Source organism: Diadema antillarum, unplaced genomic scaffold (assembly GCF_040938485.1).
Source record: "Diadema antillarum isolate AM-2024a unplaced genomic scaffold, OU_Dant_1.0 seq00000235_RagTag, whole genome shotgun sequence".
NCBI lineage: Eukaryota > Metazoa > Echinodermata > Echinoidea > Diadematoida > Diadematidae > Diadema > Diadema antillarum.
Genome location: NW_027271284.1, coordinates 313,136 through 332,390, shown reverse-complemented (window position 1 = coordinate 332,390; position 19,255 = coordinate 313,136). Strand labels below are relative to the sequence as shown.

General features: G+C 38.3%; 1 protein-coding gene across 1 annotated transcript; it reads left to right on the top strand.

Moving 5' to 3' along the window:
* The first annotated feature begins 4,527 nt into the window (after nucleotides 1–4,527).
* Nucleotides 4,528–10,673, top strand: LOC139729364 (histone PARylation factor 1-like). Its single transcript, XM_071640292.1, has 7 exons — nucleotides 4,528–4,738; nucleotides 5,533–5,641; nucleotides 6,021–6,170; nucleotides 6,740–6,926; nucleotides 7,977–8,075; nucleotides 8,713–8,951; nucleotides 9,716–10,673. Exons 1-7 carry the CDS (start codon nucleotides 4,622–4,624, stop codon nucleotides 10,015–10,017), a joined length of 1,203 nt encoding a protein of 400 aa, XP_071496393.1. The 5' UTR covers nucleotides 4,528–4,621; the 3' UTR covers nucleotides 10,018–10,673.
* Nucleotides 10,674–19,255: the final 8,582 nt, after the last annotated feature.

Below are 19,255 nucleotides of genomic sequence, written 5' to 3'. Positions count from 1 at the left end.
GGATACCCCCTCCCAAGCACGAGAGATTTTGCATATTTTGAATTGAAATTCAACGATCTGGTGAACACTTTGAGTGAAATATTAAAAAAATATATCTTATTTGATGAAAGGTTGCAAAGGAGACCCGCTTCATGTGCATGCATACAGTATACACGCATTTTTTTTTTCCGCCTCCCAAATCCCCGGTCCAAATCTTAGGGGGGGCGACCGCCCCCATCGCCCCCCCCCTGGCTACGCCAGTGTTCTTTTATACTGGCAAGGGTGATTGATTTCGTCAGACGTGGGACCGGTTCGAAATACCATCCATTAACGTTAGTCGTTATATGTTTAAGGTGACCATCTCGGCCTAATAACGTTACACTAACAAAGTACGTAGAAAATCCTGGACAAATACACGTGAGATGTCTAACTGAAAGATCAAATTGGATTCCTTATGTAGTTTAGCAGATAATCATACTAATTTACTTACATTTTGAGGTATCTTGATTATCTTTAACAGTTAGTTTCTGTAACCGTGTCTCCAAGTTCACGGCCAAAACAGCTAGCTGCCTCCCAAGTCTAAAACGAACGCACGCACTTGCCATCCCGCGCGCGAGCAGAGCGAGGGGTTACTCGAAAATGTTCAGAAACGATTTTTTTTTTTTTATGTAGGTGTTCGGAATTGCGACAAAAATAACTTATTTTTCAAGAAAACCTGAGAAAATACAGGCATATTCAATTGAAGAAACATCTCTAGTTTCATAAAATGGAAACTGCTATTGAATTAGATTTAAGTTAGCTTGGAAATGCAAACTTTACGAAACAGTAGTAATTCCAAAAATATTATTTCGAGAAAACAACATATATCTATTTGAGACTCCCATATATGGCTGTACAAAATGACTTTTTAAAATGCTACAGAAACACATTTAAATTGCAATTTCATTAAAAGGGACAATTGAAACTCATGATCTTTCAAATATTAATTGAATGGAAGCAAAAAATAAAAATCGTGATTTTTGACATGCTTTTGAATTTTGAGCTAAAAATGACATTTTTCGGCAAAAACGCGCGTGACATCCGGCCGTACGCTATTCCTTAGTATTTTTGCAAGACTTTCAGTATGAGAACGGAGCATTAACAAAAAATGCCGTCGAATCCTTATCTAGAGCCTTTTTTGAGGTTTGGCTGGTCTACTAAAATCACGTCTTAATACTAATGATTATGTTAATAGTTTGTGACTTGTCCGATTAGATCATTCCCTGAATAATCACAAAATAGCTTAGAAGTAATCTAAAAAGCTTTTAAAGATGATTATATCTAGTGGAGCTGAAAAAGCCGTCTTTGAAGGACAATCTGCCATAACACCACAGAACTAGTTTAATTGTTGCCTTTAAACACGTTTAATGAAAATCCAATTCGTCGCAGTGATAAGAAGGACACAATTTTCTCTGCATCGTGATTACAGACAAAATACTAAACCTCAGCCTGTGTCCCATATCTACATGTACATGATGTAATTTAAGTCATTTACGATGATTAAAATAAATAAAGGAAAATGAAAAAAAAAAAACAACAACTTGTCGGTCAAGCCTGATCGCCTAATGGAGGATAATGTCGACTCTTATCAAGTCAGCTCTTAAACACGAATTGATTAAGGAATTGAGCCAGAACTGTTAATTTACGACGGATATTGGGGGGGGGGGGGGGGGGGTATGTAATGAAAGTGGAAAGAATCGAACTTTACCTGAGCAACCTTCCGAAAAATAATGAACATCAATTACTCGGAATGGAGGAATGCTAACCTCGACCTCTCAAGCAGGACTATTAATCAAGGAAAGCTAGAAGCAGAAAAATTGCACAGTCCTTGGATATCAAATTGGATGCGATATATATAAATAAGGATGATTAGGTGCTGTTGGGCTGTAGCAACGAGGACATCGCACAGTTAGTCAGATTCCGATCAAGGCAATGAGAAGAATTAAAAGAAAAAGAAGTCCCCTTGTCTATAGAATTAACGTGCGTGGATACGGAGAAAGGATGATTCGTTTCGCTCACACAGTCCATCGCCTTGATGGCTACTGATGGAACTCTGATTTATCATTATTCATAGGGATACTTCTTTGTAGCGAGGGTTACCAAAAAACAATAGTTCCGTTTTGTTTTGCCCGATATTTAGGATAAATGCGGGCCCATCTTAAATGAGATACTATTTTGTGTTTATTCAAATGCATAGTATTCTGTCATTGAATAAGAAGACACGTAATATGTAAATAGAGATATCACGATATATATATATATATATATATATATATATATATATATATATATATATATATATATATATATATAGAGAGAGAGAGAGAGAGAGAGAGAGAGGTGAATCAATCAAGCAGTCGATGGTACTCTGGCGTTTACATAATTATAGCTATCAAAAATGAAACTGCACATGACACAAATTTTACATCTTTGATCGTTTACACTCTAAGAAAAATTGGTTTCACCTTGCACCTTTACCAGTGTCACACTGGAAACGCCTTTACAGGTCGACACTGGTTTGAAAGGTGCAAAAATGCACCCGCAAAGGTGTTCCAGTGTGACACAGGTAAATTATTATTATTAATATTATTAATATTAGTATTATTATTATTATGATTATGATTATGATTATGATGATGATGATGATTATTATTATTATTATTATTATTATTATTATCATCATCATTATTATCATCATTATCATTATTGTTATCATCATTTATTTGGCATTTGCAGGACAATAGTGAATGAATGATCAAACAACAGATAAACAACCAAAGCAAGCGAAATATAAGGGTACAATATTTCAGACTTATACCCTGGTGAGCTGCCCTAAGTTGCCGGGTTGGGAAAAAAGCGATCAAAATCACTATGGCCCTTGAGCCTCTCCAACCAACTTAAGGAAGCACATCAGAGAATACCCATTCAATTCAATTCAATTCAATTCAATTCAATTCAATTCAATTCAATTCAATTCAATTCAATTCAATTCAATTCAATTCCAAATTATCTTATTTCCATATAAAGTAATACAACATACAAGGTTGAGCCTATTTTTCTGTATAGATCCAAAGTGTACACATTCACGGGCAATTTGTTAACGCGCAGTATTTATTATGTCGCTGTTTTTTTTTTTTCAGAGTGGCAATGTGCAGAGCATCTCAATAACACGCCAACAAAACGTTGTGTCGAATTTTTACTCGACTCGAAACTGTCCCATGACAAAGAAATCATGCCTATGCCCAACCTCCGAATCTTAGCCGAGAAGGTCCACTCTCCTACTCCCTCCCCCACTGGTTAATTAGGCCATATTAATTCCATTGTCGATTTCATACCCCCTGCACGAAGAGGCGGTTGAGAGTCCCCCCCCCCCCCCCCCAACAACAACAACAACAAACAAACAAACAAACAAACAAACAAACAAACAAACAAACAAACAAAAACAAAAACAAAACAAAAACAAAAACAAAAACAAAACAAAACAAAACAAAACAAAAAAAATCGTTATAGAAAACTTGGTTACAAATATTACAATCATAAACAGAATAGGTGTCCATGCATGCAGATTCCTTTTTATGCACTATCATCATCAAATTCTCATTCATTTGTTCATTCATTCATTTATTTTTCCATTAGTATTTTACTAAAATTGAATACATGAATTTCATCTTAATACATAATAAAGGATAAGTTAAAAAAAAATTGTGTGTATGCGGAAATGCTGGAAATGGGGAGAAATGCTAAAAAGCAGTGCTTGTAGGGTGCATTCCCCCCACATGTGATACAACAAATTATATGATTAATAGACTGATATAAATAAAAAGTAGAAAAACAAAAGAAACTAAGATATGGAGACCTAAAATAACTAACCACACTAACCCGAAACAAACACCCTGGACAAATCCCTACACTAAGTCGCTGTCATGTAGGAAGAGAGAGGAAAGAGAGAAATTTGTAACACAATATTATGTAAAATGATTAGGGAATATATTCTTGATCTAGGCCATTAATAATTTGGGTGATGATTTGCTTTCTCATAATTGTCTTCATTTTATTATTGGTATCATAAATTATTTTATTAACTTTTTTTTCCAGAGTGCTGTCATTCTGATCGAACTGAAGAATGCGGACTTTCTGGGTTTTTTTTTTTTTTTTTGTTTTTTGTTTTGGTGTGTTTTTGTTTTGTTTTGTTGTTATTGTTGTTGTTGTTGATGTTGTTGTTGTTGTTTTGTGAACAAGTTCTACAGCGTCCACCCCTGCTTCTTTCATCTTTCATTCTCGAGTATTAAAGAGACTGGTACTATGTAGTTTATTCACGAATGAAGTACAAAAAGTTGAGTGCCGTGCACGTACATTGTCGAGATGAAAATGTTTGGGCAGCGCGCGCTGAGGCGAAAATAAGCGCGCGCTAATCAACAGTGTGGTGCGGTACCGTCACCGGCACCACACAGACTGCATTCAAAGATCGTACACTTTGCTGCACTGCACTGCACTGTGTATGATCGACAAAGTCACGAGAGTTCTGTCTGGCAAGCAAATTGACGGAAATTCATGATTTCTTCGTCAAAACATTAGTCCCTTAGACACACTGATATACGTTACAATGTCAGATAAACTAGACTGCAAATACGGAACTAAGTGTTATCGTACTAGGGAGGATCATTTGCAGAAGTACCGACATCCAGATCCCGGAATGAGAGAAACGTCCGATGATGATCAAGTGAGTCCAGAATATTGACTTTATTTGCTGAAATCCCGGTCCCTCGGCTGAAATTTGACAGTAAACGGGTATAACGGTAAAATACATGTTATCATATCGTAGTAAACTTCTTCAACAAAGGACCGATATATCCATTAAATAGGAACTAAGGAGAAAACCAAGTACAGTAGGGCGAGGGTAAATTTGCGTTTTCATTTCTTCGCACTAAGTTTTACTCCAACTAACAGTTAGACTAGAATAGAGCTAACTTATCTGTTACTAACTTAGTATCTGACGATAGTGCGCATACGAAGATTCGGTTCAGTACGTGAGACAATGAAACAAAAAAGTGATTTTGGAAGCTACTCGCACTGGCAATCAATGCCTTGTTGGAGTGAGAGACAAGCAAGTGGTGAATCGACGTAATCCGGAGATACAGTAGATAAATAATCCACCACTCCGATAGAAAGTACTAACATGGATGTGAGTATGTGGGACCGTTTAAAAACATTACAATACTCGACGGTGCACGGTCGGTGGTGCGGTATACCGTATAGTGCGCCGACTGAGCTGAAATACACGAGCAGGTTGGAAAATATTGTGAAACATGCTAAATTAGTTGACTAACAATAAAATATTGAGTGAGAAGACTTTGTGCAGAATACAGTTGCAGCACTAAAGTCACCCAAACCTGGGAATATAACCATAACCTACAATGTACCTAACCTGGGGATGCTAATTCATAAGCTTTTTCCTGTCTTTCTGAACTTTGTCTCTGACTGCTTATTTCTATTTTGCATTGCGATTATTCATAGGCGGACGAAGGGCGGTCGTCAAAGCGACAGAAAGTACATGAAACTTTACAAGAAGAAGGAGACGCTCCGACCACAAACGACGGGGCTGAGCCAACGGACACGGCTAAAGGTTTGGAGGAAAAGATACAAGCATTTGAAAGTCTAATTAATTCAACTCCATTTTCAAGTTACCTGTAGTAGATGGAGTAAAGTCAGACAGACTGAATGGTACAGATTTCATCAAATTGAACCCAAGTCTAAGATAAGGAAGTTGCAGCAACCATGTGTATGCATGCCAGTCTAGAGGAGGTGATAATATCAGGAAGCCTTTCATTGACCTGTGCACAATTTTCCCTAAATATTTGCTTTTAAAAAAAAAACAACAACAACAACAAAACACTACTATAAAATGATTGCTTTGATTGTCTGTTTGTTTGTTTTTTATAAGGACAATGATTTCTGAATGATCACTATGATTCAGTACGTATTTCATTTCTGGCCTTGGGCAGGTGGTAGCGTGGACAGCGAGGCAAGTCCGTCCACTCCTCCTGGCCTTGACATCAAAGAGGAACTGAGGTTAAAGTTCAAGGTTGAGATGCCCCAGGATTTCTTTGATTTCTGGGAATACTGCAAGAGTGTCAACCCAACAGAGCCATGTGGTGAGTACACTTTACTGTGGAGACTCCCTGCATCAGAGCAAAATGGAATAGTTGTGATTTTTTTGCTGTTTGTTTATCTGATAGTTGCCTTTTGCTCAGCACTTTGAAGCTTGTCTTGCTGGAGTGTTAATCTGTGTATCCACCTTAGATACTGTTGCCATGATATCTTACAATTTTTGTGGCCTGCAGGACATTTAATCTTCTAATTTGATTGTTTATTTCCCGAGAAGTAGGATCTATGACTAATGGGTTACAATTGTATCTGTTATACAATGTAACACTCACCTGAATAATAGTAGACAATATGTAGATTCCAGTCTACAAGAACTGCATATTGTGTGACAACTTCAAAGTTTGATATGTGCTGCTTTTTTGTGCTTTGCCTTTGCTCATCCATGGGAATATTATCTTGGACAAGTACAAGAAACTAAAAATAGTTTGTGACATGTAAATTCCAATTGGAAATTTGAATGTTTTATTAGACCGGGGTTCATATCACATACATGTAGGTATGTTGACTTTGCAACAGGATGGTTTATAAATTGTCTTTGCCGTCACGTGATTACCAGGTGCCTTAGAGACAGTTGCTGGATTAAGACTAGGGGGACCTTTTGATGTTATGGCTGGAAATCTTAAGCCCGCCGAGGGTCAAAAGCCGGACTATTTCCTGCACCACCGCCACTTCTACGACCCACCAGAATTCCAAACAGTCCTCCTCGGAGACGCCAAGACCCAGCATCACTTGGGCTATTACAGGTTAGAAGCTTAACCTGTTGAGGACGGACTGATTTTGCTACAACACGCATTTCCCATAGACACTTGCCCGAGTATACTCGGGACTTGTCCTCAACAGGTTAAATTTATTCTCTCCCCACCTGGAGTCTGTTTCATGAGGTCATCACATGAATGTCTTTACATTAATGTTGGAATGGCCAAAGTTGCTCATATGTAGCTGTGTAGAGAAGTAAAATCTGTTTCATGAAGTCTCTCATAAGCGTGTCTCATGAGCAAAAAGCCTCTCATAAGACTTTCACGAAATGGACCCCTGGTGACTGTATGATACTAGTATTGTTCTGTGAGTTCATTCTCCAATGTGATGGATCTCTTTCAACAGCAGAAAACTGTGAAGAACTTGAGTAAAAATGTATCAGCAGTTGGTCAAAATGATTTCAGATTTTATGAGGTAGAAAACAAGAATTTAGAAAAAGAAAAAAAAAAGGACGAAAACAAGATTTCGCTTTTCAATCATATTAGGTGTCTTTTTCGTTCAGCCTGTGAATAATGCTGTGACTCTTTTTGAAACCTGTGTAATGTTATGCCACATCAAGCCTGTATGAACAGGTTTTAGACCCTCAAAGTACTTGCAAAAGTATGCTGGTGTTGAAGAATGTATGTATTGATGGTATGTCTTCTCATAGGCCCTTGATTTGAGGCTGTTCTTTCCCAGCATAATAGCTTTCCTTCAGTGAAAATAAAGAAAACAAATCTACCAAAAATCTAACACGTTGTATATATTCCAGTTTTATGACCTAGCACGTCAAAAGTGCATTGGTTATGGATTTCAAAAAAATTCAGTGTATGCCCTTCCATGTAGACATAATGCTATTACTTACATGACAAAGTAAGCTTTTTGTTGGAATCGTAGTGACAAAGAATAATAATCTATATGATCATAATACAGCAAGATACTTGAGCTACGTCAAGAATAAAAACCAAAGCAGTCAAAAATATGATAAAAACCATTCAAGGAGAAGGTTTTTGATGAACATGCATGTTTCCTTTCTTTGTTTATGTGTTTGTTTCCAGGGATGAACCACAGAAGGTTCCTGTCTTTGTAGCCGCAAACTCTGCCAAGGAAGGCTGTGTCATCTCGCCTCAGGGAGAAAATCTCTTTGGAGCTGTTAAGTGAGTTTTCCCTTTAAGTTTGTCTTCACCACCATCCTTCTATCATCCTTGTTCATAGCAGCCAACCATTTTTGAGCTGTGAGATATATCACCATGTCTGATGATAATGATCACAGGTGGTTGTGAAAATTGAATAAATCAGAAATTCATATTAATATATGTTTTTAAATTTTCTTGTTTAGGTGTTGTAATCATCAGTTCATTCCTGTAAAAAAAAAAAGAAAGTAAATGAGAGATAGTAGCAATATTATCCATTATTCTATAGTTCTGACCAAAATCTTGATTTGGATTCCGATTGGTGATAATTATCTTCAACATGACGACCATCACCACCATCATAATGACCATTAAACTCATTTCAGTGTCATTATGGTTGTTACACTTTTGTAAGTGCATACTGTTCTGTGCTCTTTCTACATATAGGCCAAATTTCCCTCTCATCATGAAAGAAATTAAACACAATTGAAGTCCATCATTCTCTCTCAAAACCTCTTGAATACCACCCCCCCCCCCAGCCCCTCTTGACATGTACCCATACCTTGCAGGTCTCTCCTTAATTGTTAACAAATTCTTTACATATATGGCATTCTTCATTCTCTCATTTCTTCAATGATTCCCTGGATGCACTTCCTGGCAGGTCTCACATCGACAAACTCACCCGACAGACCAAGGACAAGGGACGGCTGGAGGCCCTGAAGAAGACCGAGAAGTCGCTGACGGAGTGGGCCAAGAAGTGCGGCCACCCCCTGGAAGCCCGCACAAAGGCCATGAAGGAGCGCGACAAGAACGTGGTAACCAAGACGTTCCACAAGGCGGGTATCGTCGTGCCCCTCGACAGCATGGGGGTCGGGTACAGGGAACTCCCCGAGACCGATGGTGAGCAACCCCCTGACTAAGTTTTGTTTTCAAGCATGTTGGGTTGCTCCTTGTCCAAAGACAATTCCCCTCATAGTGAGGAATACGTAACAAAATTATTCACAGCCCTATCTAAAGATGGGGAAATAAACTTATCTTAGCACAGGCCAGATTTGCCATGTTTCCTACATCTTGAGCATAAATGTTAACATGTTTGAAAGTGATGCTTTCTTTTTAGCATGTGAAATAAATATGTATTTGAATTTGAATTTGAAAAAAAAAAAACATTTTAATCTCATTGAATAAAGTAGGAAGCTGCCTTCTCTCAGCAATAGAGAACCCCCCCCCCCAAAAAAAAAAAACAACAACAACAACAAACAAACAAAAAACCAACAACAACAACACACACAAAAAAAAATCTATATATATATCCTCTGGATATTCATGTATGGCATTATGACAATCCCAATCATTTCAAAATCTCTTTGCTGTTTTATCAGTATTCCATGTTATTGGGGATATCTTAGTATGTGTCAGAATGTGCATTTTAGGTCCCATGTAGCTCATTGTAATGAGGTTCCACTGTACACATTTTTTTCTTCTAACTTTTTATAGTAGGCAAATTTAAAGTTAACTGAAAAAAAAAAAAACTGTTACAAGTGATGGCTAAATGCAATGGCACATGCAGGTATTCATCATAACAGCATCATCATCAATACACTAACAGTGTGTACTACATATGTATAGGTTTAGTCATTAACTCTTATTTTCCCTTTCTGTGACAGCCACTTTGAAGAAGATCTTAAAGAAAATTGTGGAGACGGACAACGAGCAGGAGAAGGCCCGATATTCTGACAGCCTGCAGGAGATAATCACCCTCGTGCAGTTCGCCAACGACGAGTGCGACTACGGGCAGGGCTACGAGCTCGGCATCGACCTGTTCTCGTTCGGCCACAAGAGCTTCCACCCCACCGTCAGCATGCTTCTCTCCGTCGCCTACCTGTTGCTCGGGAGAGGAGAGTTTGGTGAAATCTTGGAGGCACATTTGAAGCAAAGAGAGGAGGACAAAGTGTGCACTGCCTCATAGTACAGAGATGGATTCTCTTTAAGGACCACCTATCTAACTTGAGGAGACTTGACAGCGGCTGCCATGACTCTAAAGACCAAGAAACAGCTTGCACTCTCACCAAGAAGGTGACTCCATAGTGATGTCTGAGACGTCTCCAAACAAGGTGCCAGTGTATTCGCCTGGAAGTCGCTGAGACATCCCCTCGGTCCTGGAGACATCTCCATGACGTCTCCAGTAGGTCGCCAATGGGTCTCTGCAAGGTTGCAGAGATGTCTTAAGCCCCGTTTTAAGAGAGCCTTTCAAACCAGTGTCAGTGGGCAATCTTTTTCTACCCTGCTTTTTAAAACGGTCCCTGCAAAATGTTGATTGGACGTTGTCGGAGTAACTTTTGCCAAATTCTACCGTAGCCAGCTAGGGTAATTGCTCCGACATTACCCCCAAAACCCTTCTGTAAACTGCTCTCGCAGTAACATTCGGAATGCAACTCCTGGAAATCCAGGCTAGTTTCTTTGATGCCTCTACACCCACTCTTCAACCAGTGACACTTGTGTTTTGCTGCCAGGTCACCACCTAGTCTCCAAGCCAATGAAATACCCACTTTAGTATTTGCTGTGACATGTGTAATGATCTCTGTAAACAAAACTCCTCTGTGAAACCAGATGCATCCTGATATAAGGGGAAGAAATTATCATTTTGTCAAAAAAAAAAACAACTGTTCCGTCATTTTCAAAAATGATGAGGACTGCTTCCAATCACTGTATTAGCGTTCATGTGAATTCTGGGAAAATACACTGAAAAGAACGATAAAAAAAACAATAAGAGATGTGTTATCTTTTTGTCATATACAGTGCACTCCCGTTACAACGAACACGGTTCGAAATTTCGTTATAACGAAGTAAATCTTCTGGTCCCAAAATTATCACCATTAAAGTCTATGGTGCAAAATTCGCTTATAACGAACACGGTTAGAGCGAAATTTCCGTTATAACGAAGTCTTTTCCGAGCGCCACAGACTAAGAAAAACAAAAGAAATGTGCTCCGTTCTAACGAAATGCGAATTGCTTTCGAAAATACGTAGCGGAACAAGCATTTATAGCATCTCTGCATGGGTGAACGCTCCACACCACTGTGTTCGCTCCTTGTGTCACGCACAGTTTCTGTAGGGAACTTGCGTTTATTATTGTAATACAGTTATCCCATCACATTTCACATAGCTTTCCAGTGTATGATGAGTATTCAGCAAACAGAATATGATATATATACGTGGTTTCCTTGTATTCGTTATATATTGTATTTGTTCAGTTATAACAAAATTTTGTTATAACGAAAGAAAACTGCCGGTCCCGAGCATTTCGTTATAACGGGAGTGTACTGTATAGTGCTCTATGATTCCTGTGGTTGTAATTTTTGTTGGTATGTGTTTTCTCCAATAAGTTCAATCATGGCCATTGGATGTTTGCTCTTACACCAGAAGGTGAAAGATGCACAGTTTCTATTATGCTATTGTTCTAAAAATGTTCTAAAAAAGCAGTAACGCATTTTCACAGAGTGAAACAAGCTATTACAAGAGGTTATGAGCCAGTAAATACCATGTCTGTGTATGTTTATGTGTATGTGTATGTGTATGTGTATGTGTGTTTGTTTGTTTGTTTTCTGTTTGTTTTGTTCATGATCTTTTGCCAGTAGGAATATTCCTTCTCAAGTCTTTGCATAATGCTTTTGTATTTTCATGAATGATACATATTCCATGATGTGTTTGTCGACATATCTTCAGTGGTAGAGAATTTGATCATGTTATCTGTACATAAAATCACTGTAGTAGAGTGCCAGACGAATGCATTATGTCGCAAATTTCAGCAACTCTTTCTTACTCTTTTGAAACAGTTTGAAATGCAAAACAGTTTCTCGGCCAACAAGTTTGAGACACGAACAGAGACTGCCAGAAAGGTAATGATCAAATCTCTTGTAATTGTGTCACTTGAGGAGTTTACTATGAACAGCATGAAACAATGTGTCACGAATGGCAATCTGCTACCTCACTTTCTCTCATTTTCTCTAATTCCTTCTTATTCTTGGTTTAAAATATAAAGTGGGGGCACTGTGGCATAATGGATAAGACTCCCGACTCCCGATCGAAGGACCCGAGTTCGAATCCCACCCAGTGCTTACTCTGTCCCTCTCGACCCAGGTGTATAAATGGGTACATGGCAACGCTGGAGTAACAAACATAGCAGGGCCCTCTGGTAGAGCAGTGGTAACACTGAAGAGGCTACCCTGGGTAAATAAGACCTTATCATATATCATTAACACATGTGCAGTGAAAAAGTAACATCTAAAAACTGTGAACAGTTCAGGATGTATCCGATGAAGTGAAATGTTGGCATTCCACCTGGATGGCATTGTTTTATACAACGTAAATGAATGTGTACATGAATAATTCACAAAATGTATGCCTGCTTATGTGAACACTGGGAGAGGTTTACATTTTGAAGTCATCGTGGTGTGTTGTATTATAGCAGTCTTTGAAATAAACAATTTGTTGTATATTTGGAACCCTTAGTATTTTATTGTACTGTTTTGTAGTATTTGAGGTAGTCCTTAGTAAGTATTACTTTTTTCCCCTTTTCGGATGGAAGGGATGGTTGGGATTGGACATTTCAAAGAGGGTCATCTGCCACTCCCAATTAAATACAGTAGTGTGATTCTGACAATGAAAAGTGGAATTACAAAATCTCAGATGGTTTTTGGAATACTTGTACGCTTATGCATGACAGAAAATTTGACTAATAAAAACATGAATTTATGCAAATGTATTTGTGTACATGTATATATATATATATATATATATAGATAGATATATATATGCATGATTATGATATGTACATTATGTTACTTGTAGTTCGCGTGTTGGTACCAGTACAGAAAAAATGACGAAGTAGGGTAGTAATGCATTTCAGTCCAACAGTGCTATTTATTCAGACCATATTTTCAATGAGTACAATTGTCATAATTGTCATTGTCGACCCTGAGGAAAATATTGTCTGAATAAATAGCACTGTTGGACTGAAATGCAGTACTACCCTACTTTGTCATCTTTTCTATATACATGTGTGTACATTTATTAAGATAGATATACTCTATAGACATATATGTGTACACACGCACACACACACACACGCACACACACACACACACACACACACACACACACACACATACACACACACACACACACACACACACACACACATACACACACACACACACACACACACACACACACACACACACACACAGATTATGTAAAGTTAGTATGACTCTCCTGGCTGGGAAACTTGAGGAACTGAAGTAATATTCAAACGTATCAATGGATCTCTCTCGTAGACACTCCATTCTTTTATGCCAAAGTTTGCTTACTAATCATTAGTAAGTAAACTTGGAAATAAAGGGGGAAATATAATTCATCTCGTGCCCAAAATACACGGTATATACACGGCTTGGTAAATAGGCATGGTCACAGTAACAATCTGAACATATGCAAGTAAATGTCATTGCATACCTTCTCTTGAAGTTGGCTTGTAAGTAAGGTAGTCGAAAACACTGGATAGGTCTTCATGAAAACTATGCCACAGTGTATACTCGATCATGTATAAACTATGTGTGGTGCAAATCTGAATACAGCGATGAATGTGTATCATTTTCAACCAAAATATCAAAAGCCATTCATGCAGCACTTCATTTCGTGTAAATTACATTGTATCACCTTGTGCTACTGTGCATATTGTGCATATTGGTGATTTTATGCACCATATAAATGATTATGCCTTATCAATATCATTATTCTCTGTTGTTTTTCCCCAACCATTGTAAGCAAATAATAATAATAATAATTATTATTATTATTCTACTTTGCATATCTCAAACCCTTACGGGTTACAAAAGTTGCACCACCCATATTCGGATTCAGCACTCTCGAAATAGGGTGAAACCATGAATTCTCTTCTTTTTTTTCTTTTTTGTACCAATGTTAAGGAATATGGGAAGTTCAATTTTTGGCGGCCATCTTGAATATATCACCCAGAGTCAGATTCAGCAGCCTTGAAATCATTGAAACCGTATTTTTCTCTTCAGTTTTCACCATTAATAGGAAGTATGGACGAATTTCAAAGTTTGGTAATTTTTTTTTTAAATCAGAATTTATCAGTTTAAGGTAATCAAACATTAAACATTTCTTCCTGAGAGGCTCAGCTGACACCATCCGCTTTCCTTAAGGTTGATCTACTGCTAGGTGCGTTGAGTTCAGAGCTGATTTCAGTAAAGATCATAGTACAGTACTACATGGATTATGGGTTTATCAGTACTGTGTTTGAGGTGCAGTTTTTCGATTGTTTGTCTGTTTGTTTGTTTGTTTTTTCGGCTACGTACGCTGCAAGGCGGGTTGCGGTCAGACAGCAAGCCCGCGAGCTTCTTGCACCGCCGAAGCGCTCTCTTCGGCCCCTGTCACACTTTGCCGGATAGGCCCACCGTACAAGAAAAGTTGTCTAAATCGTCATTTCAGTGGACAAAGTGTAAAGTGTCCGTTTTAGAGGAGCGTATAGGATACACATTGTAGGGACCTAACTAAACAAACAACTTACCTGGGTCGATCGTGTAGGGAGCAAACGCATGAGAAACGAATAGGACCGCATGTCCACGAGACAAAACGCACGAGGAACGAAGTGGGCGACGTATGAGACAAGTACAACGAAGTATGAGACGTACATTGAACGACAGAGAACCGTGCGTATGCGTTTTATGTCCTGTACATAGCCGTTTCATCCGTTCCATTTCTTTAGCAACGGAATTTAATGTCTACAGGAGGCCTAGCGGATGGAAACGCGTGAAAAACGACAAAGTACAGAAGAGGAGAAAAACGTACAACTGTCGGACAATCAAGGATCAGATCGCGCTATCGGTTTTCGGCGAAAAAAAACTTGGTGCATGCACAAAGTTTTATTGCCCCTCTGACTGAAATCCACCGAAGGTAAACGTCTGACCAAAGGATAAAAAGGACATGAAACACATTATTTAACGGATATCAACGAATCAACGACATCCGTTTCAAATGCGTTTGCCTAACCCGACAAAGTGTCACAGGCGGAGTATCAAAGCAGCTGGATTGAACCGCTAGCTGACGCCGAGAACTGACGCCGAGCAGTGTGAAAGTGCGCCACAGGCGGTGAAAGTAAATATAATCGTCGGCTCAGAACCAGAAGGGTTTTATCGCAATTTTGGTGTTATTGAGTTATTACTTTTATGTTGTAGAGATCGATCTCCTCTACAGATAGTATCAATTATGAATTATCTTCATTTTCATTTAAAATGATTAAAATCAAAACCACATTGGGGCTATTTTACCCTATCTGTGTACTTAGAATACTGCCTACAAATCTACCCATTTTCATTACATAAACTTTTTATTTCATGACAATTGATCGTTTCGCTTTTATTTACGCTGAAATAATAAAACACGATAGCGCCCTTCTGGCTCTCAGCTGACGATAGACATGCTTCCGTATTATAAATCAGGGAAATCTCATCTAATTAGACCCCGGCCCCCCCCCCCCCCAAAAAAAAAAAAATGGTAAAAATGTCCTAAAAGATAAGTTCGCACTGAATGAAAATTGTTCAGACAGTGACAGGGATTAAAACTTTAAATTATATAGCAAAAATTAAAAACCACCACCACCACAAAAAGTAAATGAATAAGTAAATGAATAAATAAATAAGTAAATAAATAAATAAATAAATAAATAAATAAATAAATAAATAAATAGATAAATACATAAATAAATAAATAAATAAACAAATAAAAAATAACCAAACAAACAAACAGACAACAAATTTGCCAACTTCAGAACCATGAGGTCTTTAATAATTGTCAATACTGCGCGACGCGAAAAACTGATCTCAAATACAACCTTTTAATAATCTCTTGAGAACTCCTGGACCTCAGCCAACCCCTGCCCCAACATGACGTGAGGGAAACAAAAAACAACAACAAACAAAAATGCAAAATGTAGAAAAGAACAAGCCTGACAAGGGAGTGAATGTCAAGTGTGGGGGAAGTGAGGAAACGGCCACGGATTTTCCTGAGGTAACAACATCCTGCTGCTCCAGGATACAGAAACGGAAACAAACCGCACGCCAAAAGGACATTGTTTTGACATCAGGAAGGACATTCCAGAGGTAACTGACAACTAGAATGATTCGACCTTCATATATCTGGAAATTAGTGTGTGAGTGCCCATATTTGGCATTTTTTGTTTACGATCGTATACTACTTGCTCTTCTTGGTCCTCTCTATAAACCCAATAACGTACAAACGTCCAGAGAAAAATACAATTTTTTCTACCCGCCTACAAACTAATCACCAGATACCGAGTACTTAAAATACAAGCGTACTCCCAATACACGCCTACAGTATGCTCCTCCTTACCCGCAATAAGGTACACAATACAAAATGAATATATTGAGGGATAGCCCGCATGACGACTGCTATAGAGGCGGCCGTTTTACGTGTCACGAAACGTAAAAGGATTAGTTTAATAAAGACATACCACATCATTAATGATTGTAGATTTTCAAGTAACCTTTTTTTTTTTTTTTTTCCTCCATGGGATTCTCAGCTTAAGGCATCCACCTAAATGTGTTTGCGCCCTGGATAAAAAAAATACAAGCAAGAAAATATCTCAAAAAGTAAAAAAAAAAATGAAAATCTCTGGGCCCTGCCTCAAAATTCAACTATACATAATGCAGGGCTCCACACTAACTCTTATTTTGGGTGGCCCAAAGGCAAACATCCGACCTTTTTTTGGTGGCCCGATGAGGCCATCAAATTCTTCATTTCTGAAATTTTGGTGGCCCCGGGCCACCGTGCCACCGTTAGTGTTGAGCCCTGCATAATGTATATTCATTATACAACGTTTATCTTGTTTATGATATTATAACTATGAACGATTTGTTTTCGCGTTGTCGCAAGCTAGAATGATTCACAGAAGCAAGTTTCACTACTATGCGCTGGTATAAGTACCGCCTGCGATGGCATGGCATGCCTCTATGCATGATCTTTCTACCTACTATACCTTCGCTATACATCGTAAAAATGCATGCTTAAAACGTGCAGCTACACACCTTGCATCTCCATGATTAAAACGACAGAACAACACTTTAGTTTGCCTTCAATACAATCGTACCGCAGTCAAATAATATTCAAATCATACCCAACAACTGCTGGTATGGACAACACATTCCTCCTTCTATAGAGCATGTTGCTTTTCAGCAGTCAGTGTTGAAATTTAGTATAATAATTGCTTACCAACCAACACGCATAATTGGAATAAGCAATATTCTGTCTGACATACAAAGAGATCGAGATGTATCATGAATTTCCGGCCATTTATCTATAACTCCAACTTAATTAGAACCTGATCTCATGCCTAAACATCTCATCTGCCGGTTAGCCCTGAAATTAAGTGTTGAATTGCTATTGCTGTCGTCTATAATGTCTCGATAGCAAAAGAACAACAGTTCAAAATGCTTTTGAATGCAGGTGAATCAAATCTCAGGCCCAGGCTTTGACAGCTATACAGTGCTAACAATTATCATAATGACATATTTACTCAAGCTTGATACAGCGTTTCTATACGCGTTAGGACATAGGCCTAAGTTATGAATAAGTCCAAAATGTGAGAAAATAAAATGAAACGTATGGATTTCATATTAACCAATTTAATTACATGAATTACATATTCAGGTGCTGAGTGTTCATATCGTCAAGATAGTATTAATGTTCACTATATTTGTCTTGAAAATGTTTGTATTAAGATAAAAATGGTTAGTAAGAACAACGCCAAGATTTCTAACTGAGATGAATGTGGAGAAATTAAACCGGAATAAAATTTGATAAACAAGGGTAGACATTATATTAAATAACACCATGTCATCACTGATGAAGTGTTTGGTATAACACGGGACACGCACCAGAAAGATGTAGCACTTGCTGTGCTTGTTTGATGTGAAACGTCCTGTGCATCAAGACGTGGTGAATTTTAATATACAAAATCGAAATAATGTTCACACCACAAACGTCATTACAAATATATCATTATCATCCGTGCTTTACTTATGGATGATTTCAAATTGATGTGTACGAGTGTGTGCACGCACGCGTGCGTGTCACACTTGCAAAACCATCAGCTCTGCATGGTCAAAACGACACACACTGCAAAAACATCGGTGTTAGATTTAACGCCATGGGTGTTAAATCTAACATTGATCAAGTGTCAATAGAGAACCACACCCACAGGTGTAGAAAGTATGTTGTGATGGTGGGTGTTGAAATTGTTTACCTGGCACTTCGTGATGTTAATTTGACATTGTAGATGGTGATATTTTGACACTGCGCTGGTTTTAATTCAACAATGACACCGCATGGTGTTGATGTGATATTGCTGGTGTTAATGTCAATGGTATAACACCCGTCCTTCTTCAATAGGAGACAACACCAACTAATGTTACTGCATGTCGTGTAAATGTGTTTACATTTTTTTTATTTAAAAAATCAAGCACTTTCTCGGAAAATTCTTGATTGTCTTGTTGAGGTTCAGAATCAACAAGAACAGTAACAACGAAACTATTAAAAAAAAACAATTTATATTTTGAAATGACACCCAGAGGTGTTAATCTAACACCATAAATAAGCACTGACAATTTAACACTATCTCGGTGTTTCGTATTTAACACCGGACCCGGACTTTTTGCAGTGCACGACCCGGAAAAGTATGGCGGCGCCAGCGGGTTGACGGTTTAAGAACAATTGGATGTAATCATGACCAATCGTGGACGATTCGCTAGCAAACATGATCATGACCAGTCGTATATGGAACAGCGATTATGATGTCATCATCTAGGTGACGCTCATTTACCACTGCTGCCTCAAGTTGAATTACTCCTCCCACGTATCGAAAACTGTTGGACAGAGTCCAAGCTACTTTGATACAACTATAACATGTTCGGAGGACAGTATCGGAGAATAATCATAATCGGCGTTTGGAATCCTTATACACCCCGAGAAGATATGCACTGCGCTCAGTTGCGCTTTGAGAGGTCATTCATCGTATTCTAGGATGTTAATATAAGATCGAATGTGTTCAAGACTCGATTCCAGGCCTGCCGCATTGGATGGTTGTTCGTAGCTAATAGGGTGCATAATCTC

What these genes read in the sequence shown, in the direction of transcription:
- LOC139729364 (XM_071640292.1), top strand. Translation starts at nt 4,622, where the DNA reads ATGTCAGATAAACTAGACTGCAAATACGGAACTAAGTGTTATCGTACT. An exon ending in AAACGTCCGATGATGATCAA is followed by an intron (nt 4,739 to 5,532) that starts GTGAGTCCAGAA and finishes GATTATTCATAG; the next exon opens with GCGGACGAAGGGCGGTCGTC. An exon ending in GGAACTCCCCGAGACCGATG is followed by an intron (nt 8,952 to 9,715) that starts GTGAGCAACCCC and finishes TTTCTGTGACAG; the next exon opens with CCACTTTGAAGAAGATCTTA.